At 53.7% G+C, this 19,569-nt stretch overlaps 2 protein-coding genes across 4 annotated transcripts in view; both read left to right on the top strand.

The window, feature by feature from the left end:
- Nucleotides 1-2,610: 2,610 nt before the first annotated feature.
- On the top strand, nt 2,611-7,429 carry NEIL2 (nei like DNA glycosylase 2). 3 transcript variants are annotated; one of them, XM_035319888.1, is made up of 5 exons: nt 2,611-2,708; nt 4,758-4,949; nt 5,256-5,566; nt 6,509-6,705; nt 7,019-7,429. In XM_035319888.1, exons 2-5 carry the CDS (start codon nt 4,812-4,814, stop codon nt 7,324-7,326), a joined length of 954 nt encoding a protein of 317 aa, XP_035175779.1. In that variant the 5' UTR covers nt 2,611-2,708; nt 4,758-4,811; the 3' UTR covers nt 7,327-7,429. The 3 variants fall into 3 exon arrangements, with proteins under 3 accessions (XP_035175779.1, XP_035175781.1, XP_035175780.1); XM_035319890.1 differs by lacking the exon at nt 2,611-2,708 and adding an exon at nt 2,858-2,959; XM_035319889.1 differs by lacking the exon at nt 2,611-2,708 and adding an exon at nt 3,624-3,814.
- A 2,166-nt stretch (nt 7,430-9,595) lies between these two features.
- Nucleotides 9,596-19,569, top strand: part of FDFT1 (farnesyl-diphosphate farnesyltransferase 1) — a 15,926-nt gene continuing 5,952 nt past the window's right edge. The window contains exons 1-6 of the mRNA XM_035321902.1: nt 9,596-9,772; nt 11,456-11,553; nt 14,512-14,695; nt 16,073-16,201; nt 16,616-16,807; nt 17,746-17,922. Of these exons, the coding sequence (XP_035177793.1) occupies nt 9,671-9,772; nt 11,456-11,553; nt 14,512-14,695; nt 16,073-16,201; nt 16,616-16,807; nt 17,746-17,922 (882 nt within the window). The 5' untranslated portion in view covers nt 9,596-9,670. The remainder of the gene's footprint in view (nt 9,773-11,455; nt 11,554-14,511; nt 14,696-16,072; nt 16,202-16,615; nt 16,808-17,745; nt 17,923-19,569) is intronic.

Raw genomic sequence — 19,569 nt, 5'->3', positions numbered from 1 at the left:
GAGTCACAACAGAGAGCTGGGCCGCTCCACAATCCCTGTAGTTACTCAGATTTGCAGAGGTTTGGAGGGTGACAGAGCCTTTGCACTCCCTGGAGGAGGACGCAGCGATGCCACGGGGATGGCTGGATGCTGTTTGCACCTTGAGGCTCCTCTGTGACCATCCCCAAAGTGTGGTCCTCCCGTTGACAAGAAGCGCCCTTCTCTGGCTCATGGGAATGAAGCCCACAAACTGGGAACATTTTCCATCCTTCCCTTCCAAGATGCCCCCAGAGTTTGCACTCTGACCCATGGAGCTATTGTAGGGTCTAATCTCGTTAGTGTGTTAACTACAGACATTCAGTGAAACATGAATGAAATGCTACCCTGAAATTCTGTGATTCTCCTGAGGCCAGTAGCCTGCAAAGAGGCCAGAAATAGAACCTAACGATATGAATTTGGGGTGAAAACATTAAGGTCTGTCTCCCCGGGCATGCAGGTCTTAAGCCAGCCTGCTCCTTGTCCTGTACTCCTTTGCACCTGGCAGTTGAGGCCTCTTGGGGTCTTGCTGTGAATTCTTCTCTGTGACACCGAAGCACCCCAGAGATGCCTGTTGGCAATGCGCACATCTGAGATGCCAAAAACTGCCCTGCACAGCCCGAGGAGGAGGGAAGCAGGTGGCCTCCTGGAGAGGATCTAAGGCGCAGACCAAACACACACAGCGTTTCTCTCCGTGCTGATACTCCCAAGGGCTTTGCCTGCTGTGCTCCGTTGCCGTGCTCCTCAGAGCCAAATTCCCTGGCTCAGATTCTCTCCTGCCCTTAAACCACACTCCAAGGTGCCACAGAGGAGTCTGCTTGCAAAGCAACGTGGATAAACACTGCAAGACTGGCAGTCCTCTGGCTCATGTCCCTTCAGGTGATCTAAATGACCATGACACAATTTGGTTGACTGCCTCTCTTCTTCCCACAAAGCCTTAAAAATAAATGTTGAAACAACGAAGAGCATTTACATGGACCCTGACAGCAAGATGTCTGCTTTCAAAAGGTGGTGAGGCTCTTCTGGCACTCCTTTGCACCACAAGCAGCTGAAGTTCAGATGTGCCTGGGATTGTCACCACAGGGACGACAAGCACCAGAGGTGACCCTTGAAGGGATTCGCACAGGATGAAGGAATGAAACCACCCAGAGATTCAGCTCGTTCTAGTGAGAGGGGCGACTTACGAAATTCAGGGTTACATTTGAGCTCTGCTTTCCTTCAAGTGATGGGGGAGGCATTCAGAGCCTGCTCTGCTAAGCAGATTAGATACAATTAGCAGAGACAATACGACAAGACAATTATTGCTATCATTTGTTCCATTGTAGCGTGGCTGGAGGTCCTGCTGAGGACCACGAGCAGGGGTTTGGACCAGATGACTTCCAGCGGTCCCTTCCAACCTCAACCATTCAGTGACAGCAGGATGGGTCCTACACAGATAGAACCAAAAACCATCCCTGTCCTCAAGAGTGAGAGGCCCAGTCCTGCCAAACACTTAAGCATTTATATAAACCTGTTTGTGGAAGTTGTTCCCTTAGAGCTCATCGCTAATGGCACACGGAAATTTTAGTCTCTAAGGGTTTGCAGCACAAGGTGGGATTGGACAAGATGGACAGATGAGAACCAGGGTGGGGAGCAAGAGGGGTGGAAAGGTCGTTTACCACCTCTAAATGTCTTTCCGAGTTGTGAAAGTGCAATATCTTGAATCATGTCAGATCTTGTTGTGTAAATTGATCAGAAGAGATCCGTATTTCACTTTGCAATCGTACGGGATGATTGGACCCTCTCCGATCAGGAGGAGCTCAGGAATACTGTAAAAGAGCTTTCAGACCGATCCATGACTCTCAGTGTAACTCTGAAGCTGTGACTATGCCAGGGGTGGTGTTTTGTTTTGCCTTTTTTTTTTTCCTACATGTATAAAGTTTGAAGCTTCCCAGATCAGCTGGGAAGGTCCCGTGGAAACAGACACTTATTTGTAAGGGGGAGAGGGAAACCAACCAACTGAACAAGCTGTAATTATTTAAAGATGTAAAAAAATATATATTAAGATGTAGTATGGCTACCGATCCACGTAACTTCTACACCTTTAGAACTAATGGAAATAAAACAATGACAATAAAACCAGAAGGCTGCTGCCTGACTCTGACTGTCCTGGTGGGCTTCCTGGGAAGGGCTGGGGGTAAATGTTCTCAAATTTGGTGCACCTGAAGAAGCAAGGATTATTTTAACGCACAGGAGGGAAAGCACCCAACACGTTTTCCAACCTGCAGGTAATGCCACTAGCACTGAAGAGAGGGGAGAAGCTCCTCCAGACACCTTCATACCCCCGTAATTTACCTTTTTTGCTCTTTTTACTAACAGTTGTGCAGCTGGTTCAGCCTGACTGTTCCCAGCTGAGCTCCCAGCTGTCCCCCATAAGCCAAAATCACTTTTCCACCAAAGGCTGCACTCACAACCCTCGCACAATTCCCCCAGCCATGGGGTGTCCACGCTCCTTCCCAGTTCAACCAGTCCCCGGGGTAACTGGTGGGCTGGGCGGGGCCAGCACTTGAAACCTCAGCCTTTTCTCCCATGACAGCCAATTAGGGAGCTCCCTTGCAGTTTTTTTTTGTTGTTGTTTTTTGAGGGGAAGGGTCTAATTACCTTGCTTAAAGCATGTGAGTGGAAGAGGTTGGGCTGTGAAGGCCAGAAAGCAGGTAGTGATGGTGTTTCGGGCTGTGGGAGGTGGCTGGGGTAGCAGAAGCAGGCAATGGGGTAAGGGGAGAAGGGGGGGACTGCTCAGCCCCTGGGCAGTGGTTTGGGGGGCTGGCTGTGGGGTTTGGGGATGGGGGGTGTGCAATGGGTGCTTGTTTTGGGGGGCTGTGATGTGCACGTGAAGGTGTTGGGTGAGCCCCATCCCCAGGAGTGTGCTGTAGGGTGATTGCTTCTGCTGCCCCTGGGAGAATAGGCTGGGGGGAGCTCTGGGTTGTTTTGGAGTCACATAAAGTGGGAATTAATTGGATTTTTTTTTTTTTTTTTGGGGGGGGGGGGGCGCGGGGAGAAGGGAGTGTGGAGTTGGCAGGAGGCACTGGCCAAGGCTCCCATCCTGTAGGGTCCTGCCTGGTGTGTGGCTGCAGGGGCCCCTTGTAGAGGGGCTTGAGCTTGTTGGTGCACAGGTTTGGGGCAAACTGGGGAGATAATGGCTTTATAGGGTGAAAAATCCCATGGATGATGGAAGGCAGTGGGCTGAGCTGTGCCCCTATATTTGCACATGAAGAGTCAGGCCCATATGTCTTGAAACCCCAGTAGGCCCATGAAGCCGTGGTGGGACATGGGTTTTTCTTCCCTGTGCGTGTCCCTTGTGTACCTGGGAGGTGCCACCGCTCTTCTTGATTGTGTGGAGGAGTGTTTGTAGGAGAACATGGCAGTGGCATCACAGCCATGATGCTCTGCAGGTGATGTGCAGCTCTGCCATGAGCTGCTATGGGGCTCATTTTGTGCTGCCTGACACAAATTCTGTGCCTGCATAATTGGGAGGAGGGTGAAAAGGGCCCGGGGCATGGGCAGGCCACTTGGCTGAGTGGCATCCAGGGCCAGCAGCTGATCCTGGGGTTCTGTCACCTCCTGGGTGACTCTTGGCCTGGTACTTTTAGCCTACAGCCTGAACATAACACATAGCTAAATGGGTGTAACTGGAGCCAGCCTGCAAATAATTACCTCCTGCCATCGGAGACACAGGTATAAAGCTCAGGTTTTTACAGCTGCAAAAGCTGTTGGGTTTGTAGGACCAGTTAAGGCATTAAATGAAAGGTACCAGACCCAGGTAGTGCTCTCTGATGCATTTTCCTCTTGGAGCCCTTCCAAAAGGGCTTGTGGTTGTTGCAGCCCATGAAGGCTTTTATGGCCACACTGCCTTGCCTGGCCCCATGGGATCAGCATTTGGGAGCAGCTGTGTCAGAGCCAGCCCAGATGCCTCTTCTGGTGGGTGCCCATGCACATGCTTGATCTGAAAACCGATCTCGGAGTGTTGCCAGGTAGCTCGGAGCCTTTCTGAGTCCTCAGACTCAGGAAGTCCTCAACTGCCGGCAGCATGTGGTGGGGATCTTGTGCTGGAGATAACCACCTTGTTCTGATGTGGCTTCCTCCAGGGAGGCACAGGATGCTGTGGGATGGTGGTGTCTCATCTCAGCTCTGATCCCAGGCTGGTTGTAGTGTGCCTGCTCCATGCCATGGCAGAGGGGCAAGCAGCTGATAAGGCAAGGGGATGTGCTAACTCTAGTGGTGATTAGGGAGCTGTGCTTGCCTCTGTGCCCTTATCAGCAAAAGGATGGCTGCCATGGCCTCAACTGGCTTTGTTTTGGTCACATCTGTGTAAGGTTGTGTTCCTGCTTTGTGCTGGGACTGAAGCAGTGGCTGGAGTTCAGTGAGCTTTTGTTCCAAGCAGTCTAAGGCCCTCTTGACTCCTGGAAAACCTGTGGTAGAAAATGGCTCCTGGAAATCTGCACATCGAATTCCTGCTTGAAATGGGTTTAAAACTAGTGTTAGAACAGGCTGCTCAGGGCCCTGTGCAGCTGAATTGTGAACTTCCCCAAGGAGGGGGGTTTCTCACCTCCCTGGTCCTGGAAGGGACCTGTCTCTCTCTGTGGACACTGCCACAGGGGCTTGAGGGACAAAATAGGGGTGAGAGGTTTATGGTGAGCTCTTCCTGGGGATGTGAGCTCAACCTCTGACTGTCAATTGTTTCTGAGCTGGAAATTTTCCCTCAGCTCTAGGGCACCCAGTGAGAGGAGGTCCTGCCATTCCCTCCCCAGCTGGCCAGGATGCCAGAGGGCCCCTCGGTGAGGAAGTTCCAGCTGCTGGCCTCCCGTTTTGTGGGGCAAGTGGTGGCCAAGGTGGGGGGAAGCACTCGGAAGATAAATGTGAATGAACTGAATGCCTTGAGGCTCCAGGACTCACAGGTGAGCTGTGCTGAAGGTGACCTTATCAGTCCATGGCGGGCCCTGGAGGGAATTCACTGCCCTCTGGCCTGCCAGGAGCCTCTGAGAGGGCTTCATGTGGGAGTAGCATCTGGATGCTTTGTGCTTTATGTAGATGAAGAAGGGATGCTCTGAGCTCTGACAGGGCTGGCTCAGGTGCAAATGAATCCTGTGAAGGGTTGGGTGATGTGCCTCCTGCTTAGAAGAGGCTGTAGATACCAGCCCTTTGCATGGAAACAGCTGGAGGCTACGCAGATCCTCAGTCCATCCCACCTCTTTTTTCCTCAGGTTCATGGGAAGAACTTATTCCTGGCCTTTGTGGCAGCTGGCTGTCCCTTAGGACGAAGAAGCACAGAAGAGCCAGTGCTGCAAGGAGAGGCAGCTAGTGGGACAAGTTCTCCTGCCCAGGTCTGTGCTCCACAGACACATCCCAAAGAAGAGGAGCTGCAGGAGCTCCAGTGCTCCAGACCTGATGCCCCAGGGGGTCCGGGCAGCTGGCTGCGCTTCCACTTCGGCTTGTTTGGCAGCGTTCGGGCAAATGAGTTCTCAAGAGCAAACCGTGCCAATAAGAGGGGTGACTGGAAAGACCCCATGCCCAGGTACTTGGTGTTTTCTCATTCTGGAGAGGCAATCTTCTGTTTCAGACTAAACTTGTATGGGGAAGCTTATAGTCTTGTCCTTTTGTTTTCTTCCCCTCAAAATCTTAAAAGTATGTCTTAAATGAGTAGGTGTGGGGTGTGTTCAACCAGGGACCCCATAGTAGGTTGCTGTTTGGGGATTCCTGTGCTGTGGGTGTCATGGAAGCCTGTCAGCAATATCAGTTGGGTATGGTTTGCCTTGGACGCACCTTGTCTTAGTGTTATTCTCCTACCCTTAGTGAGAAGTGTTCTGCTCTCTGTTGCCTTCTGCCTCCTCCATCCAGCCACAGGCTCTCCAATGCTTCCCTTTTTCAGCTGTTTTGTCTCCTTTGTTTCATCTCATCTGAGAACTAAGTGATGGTGCTTGTGGGATTCATGTTGCCTGCCAGCCTGGGGATCACCAATATCAGTTAGGTTAAGATTTTTATTCAAATACAACTTCTGGGATGCTAAAGTGAATGATGCTCCCAAAATATCAGCTTCTCCCAGTTAATGTTTTAAAAGAAAAGCTTTGGTTTAACATCTAGGGTAGCTGAGACCACTGGCTGGGGTGATGCTTTTAGATACAGTGGTGAAAATAATGTTGGAGCCCAGGTTACAGCTGGTGTCCCTGGAGTACTGGTACTCCAAGAGGTCTCCCTGGCTCTCATGGGAGTCGGTGGGCACTTGCTCTCTATGGGCTGATGCCTAAAGATGTGTTCAGTCTGTTTTTCCCCAGACTTAAGTTATGTGCAGACCCTTTCTAATATTTGAGTGTTTTTTTTTTGTTGTTGTTGTTTTTTTTTACTCTAAGCTGCTGCCTTTCTGCTCTATTTTGTGCAAATCTCTTCAGCCAGACCAGGATGTAACAGATGGTTTAGGAATGATTATGACTAGAGTCTTTAACTTCTCTGCTTCTCCCAGACTGGTTCTGCATTTTGAGAGTGGAGGCTTCCTTGTTTTCTACAACTGCCGAATGCAATGGTGCTCGTCTCCAGTGGCTGATCCCACGTCTGACATTCTCTCTGCTGAGTTCCACCGTGGCCAGGCGCTGGATGCCCTCCGTGCACCAAATCCTCTCTGCTACACCCTCTTGGACCAGCGATATTTTTCAGGGCTGGGTGAGTTCCAGGGCTTCGTGGCAGAGCAAGAAAGGGAGGAAAGGTTTTGGATACTTGGGTGCACCCTGTGAGCTGAGTGAAATGTCTTAGTGTGGGTGGCTTGTACTTATGGAAGAAAGGAAGATCTGCTTGATGGGTGGCAGGAAGGGACTTGTCTTCTGGCTTGTTCCCAGCTGTAAGTCTGCTCGTTGTATGCCACCTCTGATACGGGGAATGGCATTTCAGGATGTGATGTTTTTGGCAGAAGTCACAGTGACTGGAAGCTCATCTTGATAAGAAATATCCTTATGGTCTTATTTCTGACCCTTTGCAGGGAACATCATTAAAAATGAGATCCTGTACCTGGCAAAGATTCATCCATTAACACAAGGATCTCTCTTGGCGACCTCGGATCTAGAGCATCTGCTTGACTGTGCCGTTCAGTTCAGCTCAGACTGGCTGCAGAGCAAGCTGCGTGGTGAAGTGCTGCGCCTTCAGATCTATCAGAAGGAGCAGTGTCCCCTTGGACATGTGGTGATGAAGGGAACCTTTGGACCCTCAGGTGGCCTTAAGAGACTCACATGGTGGTGTCCTCAGTGCCAGCCTGCAGTGCTGTCAGGGGTTGGGGACCCTACTGAGTGACCTGGCTTTATGTTCCTTGATTCCTGGAAGGCATCTAGGTAGTCTCTGAAAGGTCTCCTGGCATGGGCTTCATGGTTTCTTTGGTGTTGTTGAGGCTGTTTGTTAGGGACAGGGAGCTGGCAGAGTGAAGTGCTCAGTGGAGGTGACAGGAGCCGCATTTTGTTTTACAGTAGAGTTACCTGTGTGTTGGGCTGTGATTAGGTGTGGTTAAATGAGTGGCTGTTCCTCTGTCAGCTCTTGCAAGAACAGCTACCTCCTTCCAAGGGATGAAAAGAAACCTCAGCAGTGCTTGGTGTAGCTCAGCTCCGCCTGCCAGAGCATCTACCCCCACAGGCTGATGTTTTCTGGCAAACTCTGCCAAATCCAGGTCTTGATGTCCAAAAAATCAGCTTTAACAAAATACAGGTGTGGTTCTGAAGGGAGGGACTCAGTAAGGTCCCCAGCTACCCCCAGCCTGACCAGTGTGGGGGTATGTAACAATGTTTGTGGTGGGGACTGCATAAAACTCATGATCTGCAAGGCAGCTTGAAAGCAGGAAGGTTTGGAAACAGGGACCGTATCATCTAGCTTGTCAGAGCTGTCTCTCCGTGAAGTAGGGCAGAAGATGTTGCAGTTCTCTCTCCCTGAGTTTGGCTTTATTTTAACAATGGATTGTTGACTTCTGAGTGAAAAATAAAAACTGAATTAGCAGAACTGGTGATGATCAGCTGAAGTTCATTGTGTCTCTTTCGATGGTTTCTTGGTTAAAACGTGAGGTATAAGCACAAATGGGGGGACTTCAGAATCTCATGCTGCCCTGTTAGAGGATGGCACCAGCAGCTTGCCTTAGCTATATGGGTGTCTCAGCAGGAAAACATCTCATGGTGGATTGTGAATCACCTGGGAATGCTGGAATTGAAGGCCTCAATGGCAGGCTGCTTCCCAGAGGAGTTTCATGGCCTCTCCCCTGTGAACTGCAGTGCTCGAGTGGTTGTGGGTGATGAAGGACATGGAGGTGCTTGAGTGAGTCCAGAGAAGGGAAACAAGGCTGGTGAGGGGTCTGGAGAACAAGTCTTATGAGAAGCGGCTGAGGGAGCTGGGACTGTTTAGCCTGGAAAAGAGGAGGCTCAGGGGTGACCTTATCGCTCTCTACAGGTACCTGAAGGGAGGCTGTAGTGAGGTGGGGGTTGGTCTGTTCTCCCACGTGCCTGGTGACAGGACGAGGGGGAATGGGCTCAAGTTGCACCAGGGGAGGTTTAGGTTGGATATTAGGAAGAACTTCTTTACTGAACGGGTTGTTAGTCACTGGAATAGGCTGCCCAGGGAAGTGGTTGAGTCACCATCCTTGGAGGTCTTTAAAAGATGTTTAGATGTAGAGCTTAGTGATATGGTTTAGTGGAGGACTTGTTAGTGTTAGGTCAGAGGTTGAACTCGGTGATCTTGGAGGTATCTTCCAACCTAGATGATTCTGTGAATTTATGGGGTTTTGGTAACAAAAGGATGGTTAATGTTACTTCTGAGGGTGTCTTGAAAGGTTTTTTCAGCTTGTGACCAGCCCTGAGAGGCTGGTTGTTAGTGAAAGAGGAGGCCTGAAAATGAAGTATGGTGGTTTGGGTGCCTTTTTTAAATTAAAAAAAAAAAAATGAGGTGAAATTGTGTGCCATGGCATTGGAATGGGTTGCCTGGGAAGGTGGTGAAGTCACAGTTGCTGGGTGTTTAAGGAAGGGCTGGATGGGGTGCTTAGGGACAGGGTTTAGTGGGTGATAGTGGTGGAAGGGGGGAGTTCACGGTTGGATGTGGTGCTTAGGGATATGATGTAGTGGAGATATTGGTGGAAGGGGGAGCGTACGTTTGGATGTGGTGCTTAGCGACACGCTTTAATGGGTGATACTAGGGCAGGGCATGGCTGGACGAGATGCTGTGGGAGGTCTCCTCCATTTTTAATGCTCCTGGGGTTCAGGTAGGGGCTAGGAGCAAGCCCTCCACCAAAAACAACCAGCGACTAAACCCCGCGGGCGCTGAGAGGAGGCGGCCGCCATCTTGGCTCCTCCCTCTCCCCCCTCAGCGCTCCCGGTGCCACGCGAGTGCCCGCGGCGCCCGTTGCCCACTCAGCGCCCGCCGCCGGCTGTCACCCCAGCCCCGCCGCCCTCCTATTGGCCGGCGCTCCTCTGGTACGACGAGAAGCCGACCAATAGCCGCTCCCGCCTGCCTGCCGAGCCATGGGGCGAGCGGGCTGATTGGCGGAGAGGGGGGTTCGAGGGGCCCGCCCCCTCCGCGGTTAAGCTGTGGGAGGGGTGGGGGGGGGGAGAGCGGCGTCGGGGGCGCGCGTGGCGGCGTCGGGAGCGCGCGGGCAACGGGAGCCCCCATGGAGCTGCTGCGGACATGGCTGGGGCACCCCGAGGACATCTACAACCTGCTGCGCTTCAAGATGGGCGGCTACCGGGCCGTCATGCCTCGCATCGACCCGGTAAGAGGCTGGGGGATGCCCCGGGGCGCGTCCCCGGGGTGATGGAGGGGGGCGGGTGGGCTCCGTGCGCGGCCCCGCTGCGGGTTTTGGGGGGGGGGGGTTGGCGAGGCCCGGGGGGTTTCGCGATGCTCCCGGGGCTTTGCATCGCGCTGAGCATCGCTCCCCGGGATTTGCACGCCCCCTGTGCTTTGCATCGGCACCCAGCCGGGCGTGCACCGCCGCTCGGCGTGCACGGAGCCGCTTGCGGGCGTTGCGCGGCCCCGGTTTGGTGCTTCCCGTGCACATCGCACCGGCTTCGGGGGTCCTGGGCACCCCGGGGTGCTGCACGCATCGCAGCATCCCCCATGCAAGCGGCCCGGTGCTCCGGTGCATTGCACCAGCTTAGGCGGTGAGCCCGGTTCGGAGCATCCGCGGCCTCGGTGCTGCCCTGCAGCTTGCTGCTTGCTCCCTGGGCGTTGCACCCGCACCGGTGCTTGGCAGTGACTTGGTTCTGCCCGTGCATTGCACCGGTACCGGCTTCCCGTGCATTGTACCGGCCCTGGCTGCTTGCAGCAGCTCGGTGCATCCCTTGCGTTGCGCCGGCCCAGGTGCCTTGCAGCTTCTCGTGCGCTGCACCGGTGCCTCGCAGCAGCTCGGTGATGCCCGTGCGTTGTCCCGGTGCTTCCCAGCAGCGCGGCGTTTCCCATGCATTGCCCTGCCCCGATGCCTTGCAGCAGCGCGGTGCTTCCTTCCGAACGATGGCTTGTTCTTGTGCATTACCCCGGCAGCAGCTGGGCGCTTCCCTTGCATTGCACCGGCCCCGGTGCCTTGCACTGTCTTGATGCTTCCCGTGCGTTGCCCCGGCGCCTTGTAGCAGCTTGCTGCTTCCCATAGGTTAATTACTTTGTCCCTGGTGCCTTGTAGCAGCTTGGTGTCTCACGTGCATTGCCCAGGAGCTTCCCAGCAGCTTGGTTCATCCTTTGTATTGCGCCGGCCCCAGTGCCGGTGGCTTGGTGCTTCCCGTGCATTGCACCAGCACCTTGTAGCAGCTCGGTGCTTCCCTTATATTGCACCGGCCCCGGTGCTTTGTAAGCAGCTTGGTGCTTCCCGTGCATTGCATCGGCGCCTTGTAGCAGCTTGGGGTTTCCCATGCGTTATCCCGGTGCTTCCCAGCAACTTGGTGTTTCCCGTGCACTGCACCGGCCCCGGAGCCTTGCGACAGCTTGGTGCTTTGCAGCTTGATGCTTCCCTTGCGTTGCCCTGTCCCGGTGCTTCCCAACAGCTTGGTTCTTCCCATGCACTGCACCGGCCCCGGAGCCTTGCAGCAGCTCGGTTTTTCCCACGCCTTGCCCCGTCCCGGGGCTTCCAGCAGCTTGCAGCCTCCCGTGCCATGCCCAGCACCGTGCCGGGCGCTCAGCGGGTTAAGGGGGCGGTCACGGGGGCGGAGCGGGCTCGGTGCCCCCCCCACTGGTGCCCCCCCCCGCCGCCGCCTCCCCCCCGATGGCGGCCAGCACCAAAGCCGTGTCCCTGTTCAAGCGCACCCTGGCGCTGTCCCCCCCGCGGGGACCCCCCCGGGCTGCTTTGGGGCGGCTGCGGGGCGGGGGGCGGCGGGGGCAGCGCAGCGGGGCTGCCACCCCCTGCCCCCCTTCTCCTCCGGCCCCACCTCGCCTCCAACCCCCCCTGTGCCCCCCGTTGTCCCCCCAGGACTCGTTGGGACTCGGCCTCCGCACCTGCTACCGCTACCTCAACCAGACCAGCCGCAGCTTCGCCGCTGTCATCCAGGCCCTGGACGGAGAGCTGCGGTGAGCTGGGGTGGGGGGGGGACATCCGGGGGGGGGCACGGCTGGGGGTGGGGGGAGTGCAATGGTATCGGGTTCCAGGGCTGCTTGGAGAGGGTGGGAAGGTGCTGCGTGGTGCCCCTGAGCATTGGGGTTGCTTGGGAGGGGTGCTGGGGGGGTCTGTGCAATGCCCCCAGGTACTGGGGTTACTTGTGGGGGGTGTCTGTACAGTGTCCCCAAGCACTGGGGTTGCTTAGTTGGGGTTTTTGGGGGGGTTCTGTGCAATGCCCCCAAGTGCTGGAGCTGCTTGGGGCAGGGTACTGGGGGGGTCTGTGCAGTGCCCCCAAGCGCTGGGGCTGTTCTGTTTGGGTACTGGGGGGTCTATGTAATATCTCCAAGTACTAGGGCCTCTCATTTCAGGTACTGGGGGGGTCTCTGCAGTGCCCCTAAGCACCAGGTCTGCTCATTTGGGATTTCTTTTTGGGGGGGAAACCATGCAACAGCCTCGGACCCCAGGGCTTCCTGCCCCAGTCAGCGCAGCGGTGCCCACACGATGCCCCTGGGCTCCTTGGCGCAGCTGCTCCCTCCCCACGCAGCAGGGCTTGGGGTTTTTTGGGCCCGCCGACGGTCGCTGCAGCTCGTCTGGCAGCAGGAGGTTAAAGGCAGAGCCCGTGTGGTCTGTGACACCCTGGGAATGCGCGTCCTGGCAGCAGCGGGAGCTGGCGTTGGGTGCCACGCCGGCCGGGAGGGCTGGAGAGGCACAGCGGGAGGAGGCGAGCAGAAAGCTGGGGCTGACCGAGGGTCTGGAACCTGACAGAGAGGTGGGTGTGGAAGCAGCAGCCTCCAAACCTCCATCCCGGGGGTCCTCGAGGCTCCCTGGGCGCCCAGGTTTGCTTTACAGCTCTTGCTGACCCCTGCGGAAAAGCGATAGTGAAGGGGGATGCAAGCTTGGGGTCTCGTGCATCTCGTTACGCACATCAGATATTCGCTTATACCTACAAAAATTACAATTTTCAGTCTGGGGAACTTCCCCAATCAATCCCATGCCGTGTTAATAGTTTACTTACAGGAACCCCTGCTTTTGTAGGTGCATGAATCCTGGGGAATCTGCTGGTTCCCGAGCCCGGGGCTGGCATTTGGGACGCTGCCCCGTGGCCGTGCTCTGGCGTTTGTGAAATGGTTTTCAGGAAAAGCCAAGAAATCCAGCAGCTTGGAAAAGCGTGAGCGGGGCCAAAAAACAAACTTATTTTTTCCCTGTTCTAACAGCCAAGAGAGAAATGAAGGTGCCAATCAATAAAACACCTTGTAACGTGTTTTGCAGGGCCTGTGTGGGGTGCTGGTCATCTTTCCTGTCTGTCTTCTCTGCTCTTTAATCCCCTCGTTGTTGTAGCTTACCGGGATGGTGAAGGCTCCCTGTCCCCAGGGCACAAAAACTCCTGCCTGGCCTCCTAAAAATGCTGTCGGCGGCTGTTTGCAACCTACGTGCGGGGATTGCTGCTGATTTGCGGCCCCGGCTCTGTAGCGGATCAGGAGAAATTAATTCCCAGAGCTGCCTTTGGAGAGTTCGGGGATGAGGGAGGGAAGGACAGAACTGGCAGATGGTGCTTGCGGCGCCGGACCACCAGTCCGAGGAATCGATTTGCTGGGCTGGGAGGCTTGGCCTCATCTTGCTCGGTTTCTTTTTGGCCCTCTAAGTCCCGTGCTGTGAGCGCCAGGGCCCTATCCAGCCCGTTGCCCTGTGCTTAGGGCATCTTCTTGGGAAGGGAGCCTTGCTCCGCAGAAGCGAGCGCTTCTCTTCTGCCGTGATTTTCGGTCAGGGCCGCGCTGCTGACCTCAAACGAAGCCTGGCTTTGCCGGTTCAGCTCAGATTACCCTTCTGATACCCCCAAATTAAGGGAGAAAAGGCCAAATGTGTGTTGCCTCTAAGGCCGCTCTGTTTTCTCTGCTGAACTGCTGCTTGCGCGTTGCTCGTCCCAGGAGAGCCCTGCCTTCACTGAGCAATTATCAGCACTTAAGCAATCCCAGCTAGTCGCCGTTTGGCGAGCAATTAATGAGCACTTTGCCTCATCGAATTGCCTCATCGAAGCGTCTTCTGCTCATTAAGAGCTGGGAAATTACTGCGTAAATCCAGCATTTCTCATTTCGGGGGGGTTTCTGGGGAAGCGGGGAGCCTGCAGTTTCTGCCGGGTGCTCGGGCACGCGGGCTGGATGATGCCAAAGCCCCAGCGCCTCGTGCCGAGGGGACGGGAGGGAAATGCCATCTTCTCTGGGCTTCCCCTCGCAGCAGTGCCCTTCCTCTGCGATTCCTTCCTGCGTGGCTTGGGTGTGGCAAGCCTGAGATAATTTTGAGCCTTTTTGGCTCTGTCTGCCCACCCTGATGTTCCCATTGCACCATAAGGGGTGCCCTTATCCCCCCCAGGCTGGCTAAAAGGGCCCCAGGTGCAGGGCAGGGGCAGCAGCAGGAACAGTCCCACCTGCTTTTCCCCCCGTCCTTGCTTTCAATTTGCTTTTTTTCCTGTAAACAGACCTCGGGCTCTGTCCCCCGGGTCCTAGCGAGCGCTGGCTGAGAGCCTCGGAGCTTGCTTGGATTTTGCAGTGCCCTGCCCAGTGGTAAACAGCCAAAAAAGCCTTGCAAGGAACGCTCTGCTCCGAGGAAAAAAACAGGTTTCCAACCCCAGCTCGGGCGTGCTGCGGCTTTCCCAGGGGTCAGCCCACGAGGAGCTTGTGTGGAGGATTAGGATGGAGTCAGAGCGGGGCTGCGGTGAGCTGAGCAGGACAGAAGGGTGCTCCCCATCCCCGACCTCCTCCTGGTACCCTGGGGTTTGAGCAGCTCACTCCTAAGACACTTACTCTTAAGTTACACTATGAATCTGGTGGCTCGTGTGACAGTGAGCTGGAAGTGAGGCTGCACGATGAACCTCAGCTTTTCCCAAATAATAAGCAATCCTGAGTAAGGGCCGATTGTTTTCTCTCCCCCCGCAGACATGCCGTCTGTATCTTCTACCTAGTTCTGCGTGCCCTGGACACCATAGAGGATGACATGACCATCAGCTTGGACGTAAAGGTCCCGATGCTGCACGAGTTTCACTCCTATCTCTATCAGCCGGACTGGAAGTACATGGAGAGCAAGGAGAAGGACCGCCAGGTGCTGGAGGACTTCCCCACGGTAAGGCACCTGCGAGAGCTTTGGGTTCCTGGTGCAGAGCCCGTACGTTTTATGGGTTTGCTGTCCTGTAACCCTTCATGCAGAGGAAGAGTTGCCTGGCATCTGGCTTGTGGGAGGAACAGCATTTGCAGCAGTCCTGCAGGATCTGCTCAGGATCTGCAGGAGTCTGCAGGTCTTCAGCGTAGTGCGTACAATAAAAAGCACCCTTGCTGTTCATACGCTATTTAAGGATCTTTCCAAAAACGAAGGCACAGGGAATGTGCATCTCCCCTAGCAAGTTAAAACAGTGCTAAAGCTGTTTGGCTGTTGCTCACGTTGATCAGGAATAGCTGGTGGGCAGGGTTTTTTGCTTTGTTTTTAAAGCTCTATTTAAGAAAGTATGGTATAGAAAAAAACACTTCATTTCTTTTTTTTTTTTTTTGGAGGAAGTTCTGCTTTGCTCAGCCTTCTTCCGCTTTAAATTTCTTCTGTCCTTATCAGGCTTTCCGTAGCAGTGGGGAAGGGGTAGTCATCTGGAGAAACAAGGTGTAGTGGAAACTTTGAGGCTCTGCTGGGGACGCATGGGGTAGGAGAGAGCTGTGCCAGGGAGTTGTTGGTGTATAACGACAGAAATGTGGTTTGTATGCCACTGCCTTGGTACTTCCGAAGGGATTTTCTGTTTGTAAGGTGTTTGGGGAACTTCACTGTTCTCTGTTTTGTTTGTGTTATGCACTCAGGTGTTGGGAGTTCATATTCAGGTATGATTTTAATAATATTTGCTAGGGATGTGCTCACCAGCAGTTCTCTGCGTAGGGGATCCCAGTCCCTGAGACTGAAGCTGAGCCCACGCGCTTAATTTACACAGCAGTTAAATCACTGAGAAGGTTGTGGAGATGCAGGAGGAGGATCTCAGACTCTCCCTGTTGTTTGATGCCTTTCCTGTTGTGCAGAGGGCACTCACATGTCCTGCAAGAGACAAAACTGAAAAGCCTCAGGAGAACAGAACACCAGCAACCTCCCCTTCCCTTCCCATGGTTGGCGTGATGAGATGCTCTCAGAAATTTCGAGAAACCACTTAGCACACCAGGCGTAGCTAGTTTTGTCCTGCACCTCCCTGATGATACCGGCCCAAGGCTGCCGAGTCCTCCCAAAGATACCGCCGTGTCTGATCTGCTGCCAGAGACTGTACCGTTGAGACTGAGGACAGACAGAGCCTGTGCGTGGAGGGCCTTGAAACAACTCTTGTTGGGGGAGTTGTCCTAGATCTCTAGCCAGGGTGGGATAAGAGCCTGCTAAACAAGTCTTTTTCTGGTCTGCTAGTAAATGTTGAATTCTGCTGATATTTTTTTATCTTTTTTTCCTGCTGTCTTTGTTTCCTCCTGGTGGCTTGCGCTGCAGATCTCCATGGAGTTCAGGAACCTGTCAAAAGTCTACCAGGATGTGATTTCAGACATTTGTCACAAGATGGGTGTTGGGATGGCCGAGTTCTTGGAGAAGAAGGTGGATTCTCAGCGTGAGTGGGATAAGGTAAGTCAACCTGGACGTGCTCAACATCAGTAGGAAAGTTACCTTCCTGGGGCCTGAAGGTCTGCACATGCAGCTTCCCTTACCGTGGGGAGCTGATCCTCAACCCAGGGCAGCTGTGGAGGGATGGTGTGGAAGATTGCACCAGTGGCTTGGTGGTGTCCCCCACCAGCACGTGTTTTTGGGTCCCCTTGTGGGCAGCTCATATGGTAGCACCAAGAGTCACTGATACGACAGAGGACACCCTTGGCAAGGTGTCTGGGCATGGGAAAGCTGATGTTACGAGGAGAACTTGCAGAAAACATACCACAAACTACCCCCTGAGCATCACTTCTGTAGAACGTGCTGTGTGAAGTGGGCAGCTCTTTGTAACTGTTCCTTTTTTTGTTTTTCCCTCCACCTCCCGGTGCCTCCCAGTACTGTCACTACGTAGCTGGGCTGGTGGGGATAGGCCTTTCCCGTCTCTTCTCTGCATCAGAGCTAGAAGATCCGATTGTCGGACAGGACACGGAGCTGGCGAACTCCATGGGCCTCTTCCTGCAGAAAACCAACATCATCCGTGACTATCTGGAGGACCAGCTGGAGGGAAGGGAGTTCTGGCCCAGAGAGGTAAGGGGAAGCACTGCCTTAGGGCGAGCATTTCTGCTATGCTTCATGAGGAACTGCACGTACTGTGCTAATAAATAATGTAGGTACTGTCTTTGCTGCTCTGATAGTGCATTGCAGCCTCTCATTGCAAGAGTTCCTCCTAGAATTTTCTTCAAAATCCCCATGGTCAGGGTTTTTCCGCTGCTTTTTCTTGTTTGTTTGTGTCCCTTGGCACTTTTCTCGGACTTCTGTCCAAGATCTGTTGTGGATGTGGCCAATGGGCCACACACAGCTAAAATTGTGGTGTATTACGTCCTTTTAAGTCAGATTTAATGGGAGAGATTTGACAGTCTGCTCCAATTTTAAGGTTGCTGCTGTTGGTTGTACATTCCTTTAATAATAACAGTTCTTCAAATGACACCTGATTCACAAGTCCTACATCTATCTACAGCTGTTGGGTACTGATGTCCTGACAAGAGGATGTCTTCCCTCCACTGCTAAGAGCTTGTTGGGCAGCTTTTTGCCCTCTCCCTATTAAGTTGGATTTGGGAATGAGGGAGGAAGACTGGGTTACGTTTTGGGGAGGTTACTTAGCCTATTCCCGAAGGCGGCAGGATCAACTCTGCCTATCAGACAGATGCTTGTCTGCTGTTCTTGAAGACCTTGAAGGAATTTCCTTTCTCTCCCCACATGTCAGGCCTTCTCTGATAGTTTCCTGATAACAGCCTTGCATGTGAACTGTATTTCTTTGCCCTACCTAGAGAAAACATGAAGATACATCCTTTTTCTTTATAGCCTTTCTATATTTGAAGGCTACTCTTGTGTTTCCAGAGCCCTCTCTTTCTTCTTTAGCCTCGTAAGCCCAGTGGTGGTTCTTCACCGAGACCTTAGATTGTTACTGATGTCTCCTTCGTGGCATGAATGTACCTTCTACCTTAAGTCCTTATTTTGCTCTTTAGGTTTGGAGCAGATACGCAAAGAAGCTCTCAGACCTCGCCAAACCAGAGAACATTGATATGGCTGTCCAGTGTCTGAACGAGCTCATCACCAACGCTCTCCACCATGTCCCTGATGTCCTTACGTACCTGTCCCGCCTGAAAAACCAAAGCGTCTTCAACTTCTGCGCGATCCCCCAGGTGGGCTATCACTTCTCAGTGGTTCTTCATCATCTGCAGCCCAGCTGATGAGCAGTTGGAGGTGGAAGGGTTATATATAACGTCTGTGACAGAATAACAGAACGCTAGGGATCGGAAGGGACGTAGAAAGATCATCAGGTCCAATCTAGGACACCACCTCCTTGGAGCAGCCAAAAGACGCTGCTCATGTCAGTGTTTCACCTGAGACAAGTGATAGACACGGCTGAGGATGAGGAACATCACCCCCTCTTGGCTGTCTGAGGAGGATGAGGGAAATGCCCAGCACCTCAATGGTTCCTAGAAGTGGTGGCGTTCTACGCCATCTTCTGTCTGAGTGGTAGAAGAAGGGCCTGTTTTTTAGCCAGCAGGAAGCTTCTAGAAGGGCTGGGGCTGGAAGGGCCCTCTGGAGGTCATCTGCTCCAACCCCCCTTCTCGAGCAGGGACACTTAGAGCCGGACGGCTGCTGGGCACTGCTGACAAGAGCCTTGGCTCTGTGTTCTTTGTATCCTCCCTTTGGGGACGTCTAGACATAGCTAAGCTTTCCCTGAGCCTTCTCTCCTCCGGGATGAATGCGCAATGATGCACAATCACAGCATGACAGAATGCTAGGGATTGGAAGGGAGCTTGCAAGATGATGCAGTCCAATCCCCCTGCCGCAGCAGGAACACCTAGATCAGATTATACAAGAATGCATTCTGGTGGGTTTTGAAGGTCTCCAGAGAAGGAGACTCCACAACCCTGCTGGAGGGCCTGTTGCAGTGCTCTGTCATTGTTACCGTCAGAAAGATTTGTCTCCTATTTAAGCGGAACCTCCGATGTTCCAGCATTGCCCCTTGTCCTATCATTGGATGTCAGCGAGAAGAGCCCGGCTCCATCCTCGTGACGCTCACCCTTTACGTATTATGTAAATGTTAATAAGGACACCTGTCCATCTCCTCTTATCGAAGGGGATCTTATCCAACCCCCTCAGTCCTGGTCTTCAGCACACCCCCCTGTGTTCTGGGCCATGGCTGTGGGCAGTTTGGGGCAGCTGTCCTGGCTGCATCTGCTCCCAGCTCCTGATGCACCCGCAGCCTCCTGGCTGGCAGGGCGGTCTGGGCAGCTGGAACGTCCTTGAGTGTGTGTAAGCAGTGCTCTGCAACAGCTAAAAGATGGGTGTGTTACCAGCATCGCTGTCATCCCAAATCCAGAACCCAGCTCCATACCAGCAGTGTTCTGTGATTCAGGGCAGGCATGCGGAGAAGTATCAGGCTGATTAAGAAAAGGCATGAGGGAAGAGGCCGAACCCAGGAGTGGGCCCCAGTGAATCAAGAGCAAAGTACGGGTTTAAGACTTGAGCCTCCCATCACAGAGCTAGCTGGGAGTCAGCCACGCATCCCCAGCAAAGGTTGAGTGGGCTTAGGATGTGGTGTAGGCAAAAGAGTTTGTGCAGCACAGGAAGTTCTGAGGGAGAGAGGTGCTCCCTTTTGGGTAGAAAAGGGGTCCTTTTTGTATCAAAAGAGATGGAAGAGGGCATGGGACAGCACCTCCTTGGAGCAGCCGAAAGACGCTGCTAATTTCAGTGTTTCACCTGAGACAAGTGATAGACACGGCTGCTTGCTAGTCTCTGAGAATGGCACCCTTCCCAGAGCAATTCCTCGTTCTCAG

The sequence above is a fragment of the Oxyura jamaicensis genome, chromosome 3, assembly GCF_011077185.1.
Source record: "Oxyura jamaicensis isolate SHBP4307 breed ruddy duck chromosome 3, BPBGC_Ojam_1.0, whole genome shotgun sequence".
NCBI lineage: Eukaryota > Metazoa > Chordata > Aves > Anseriformes > Anatidae > Oxyura > Oxyura jamaicensis.
This window is presented reverse-complemented; position numbering and strand designations above follow the sequence as displayed.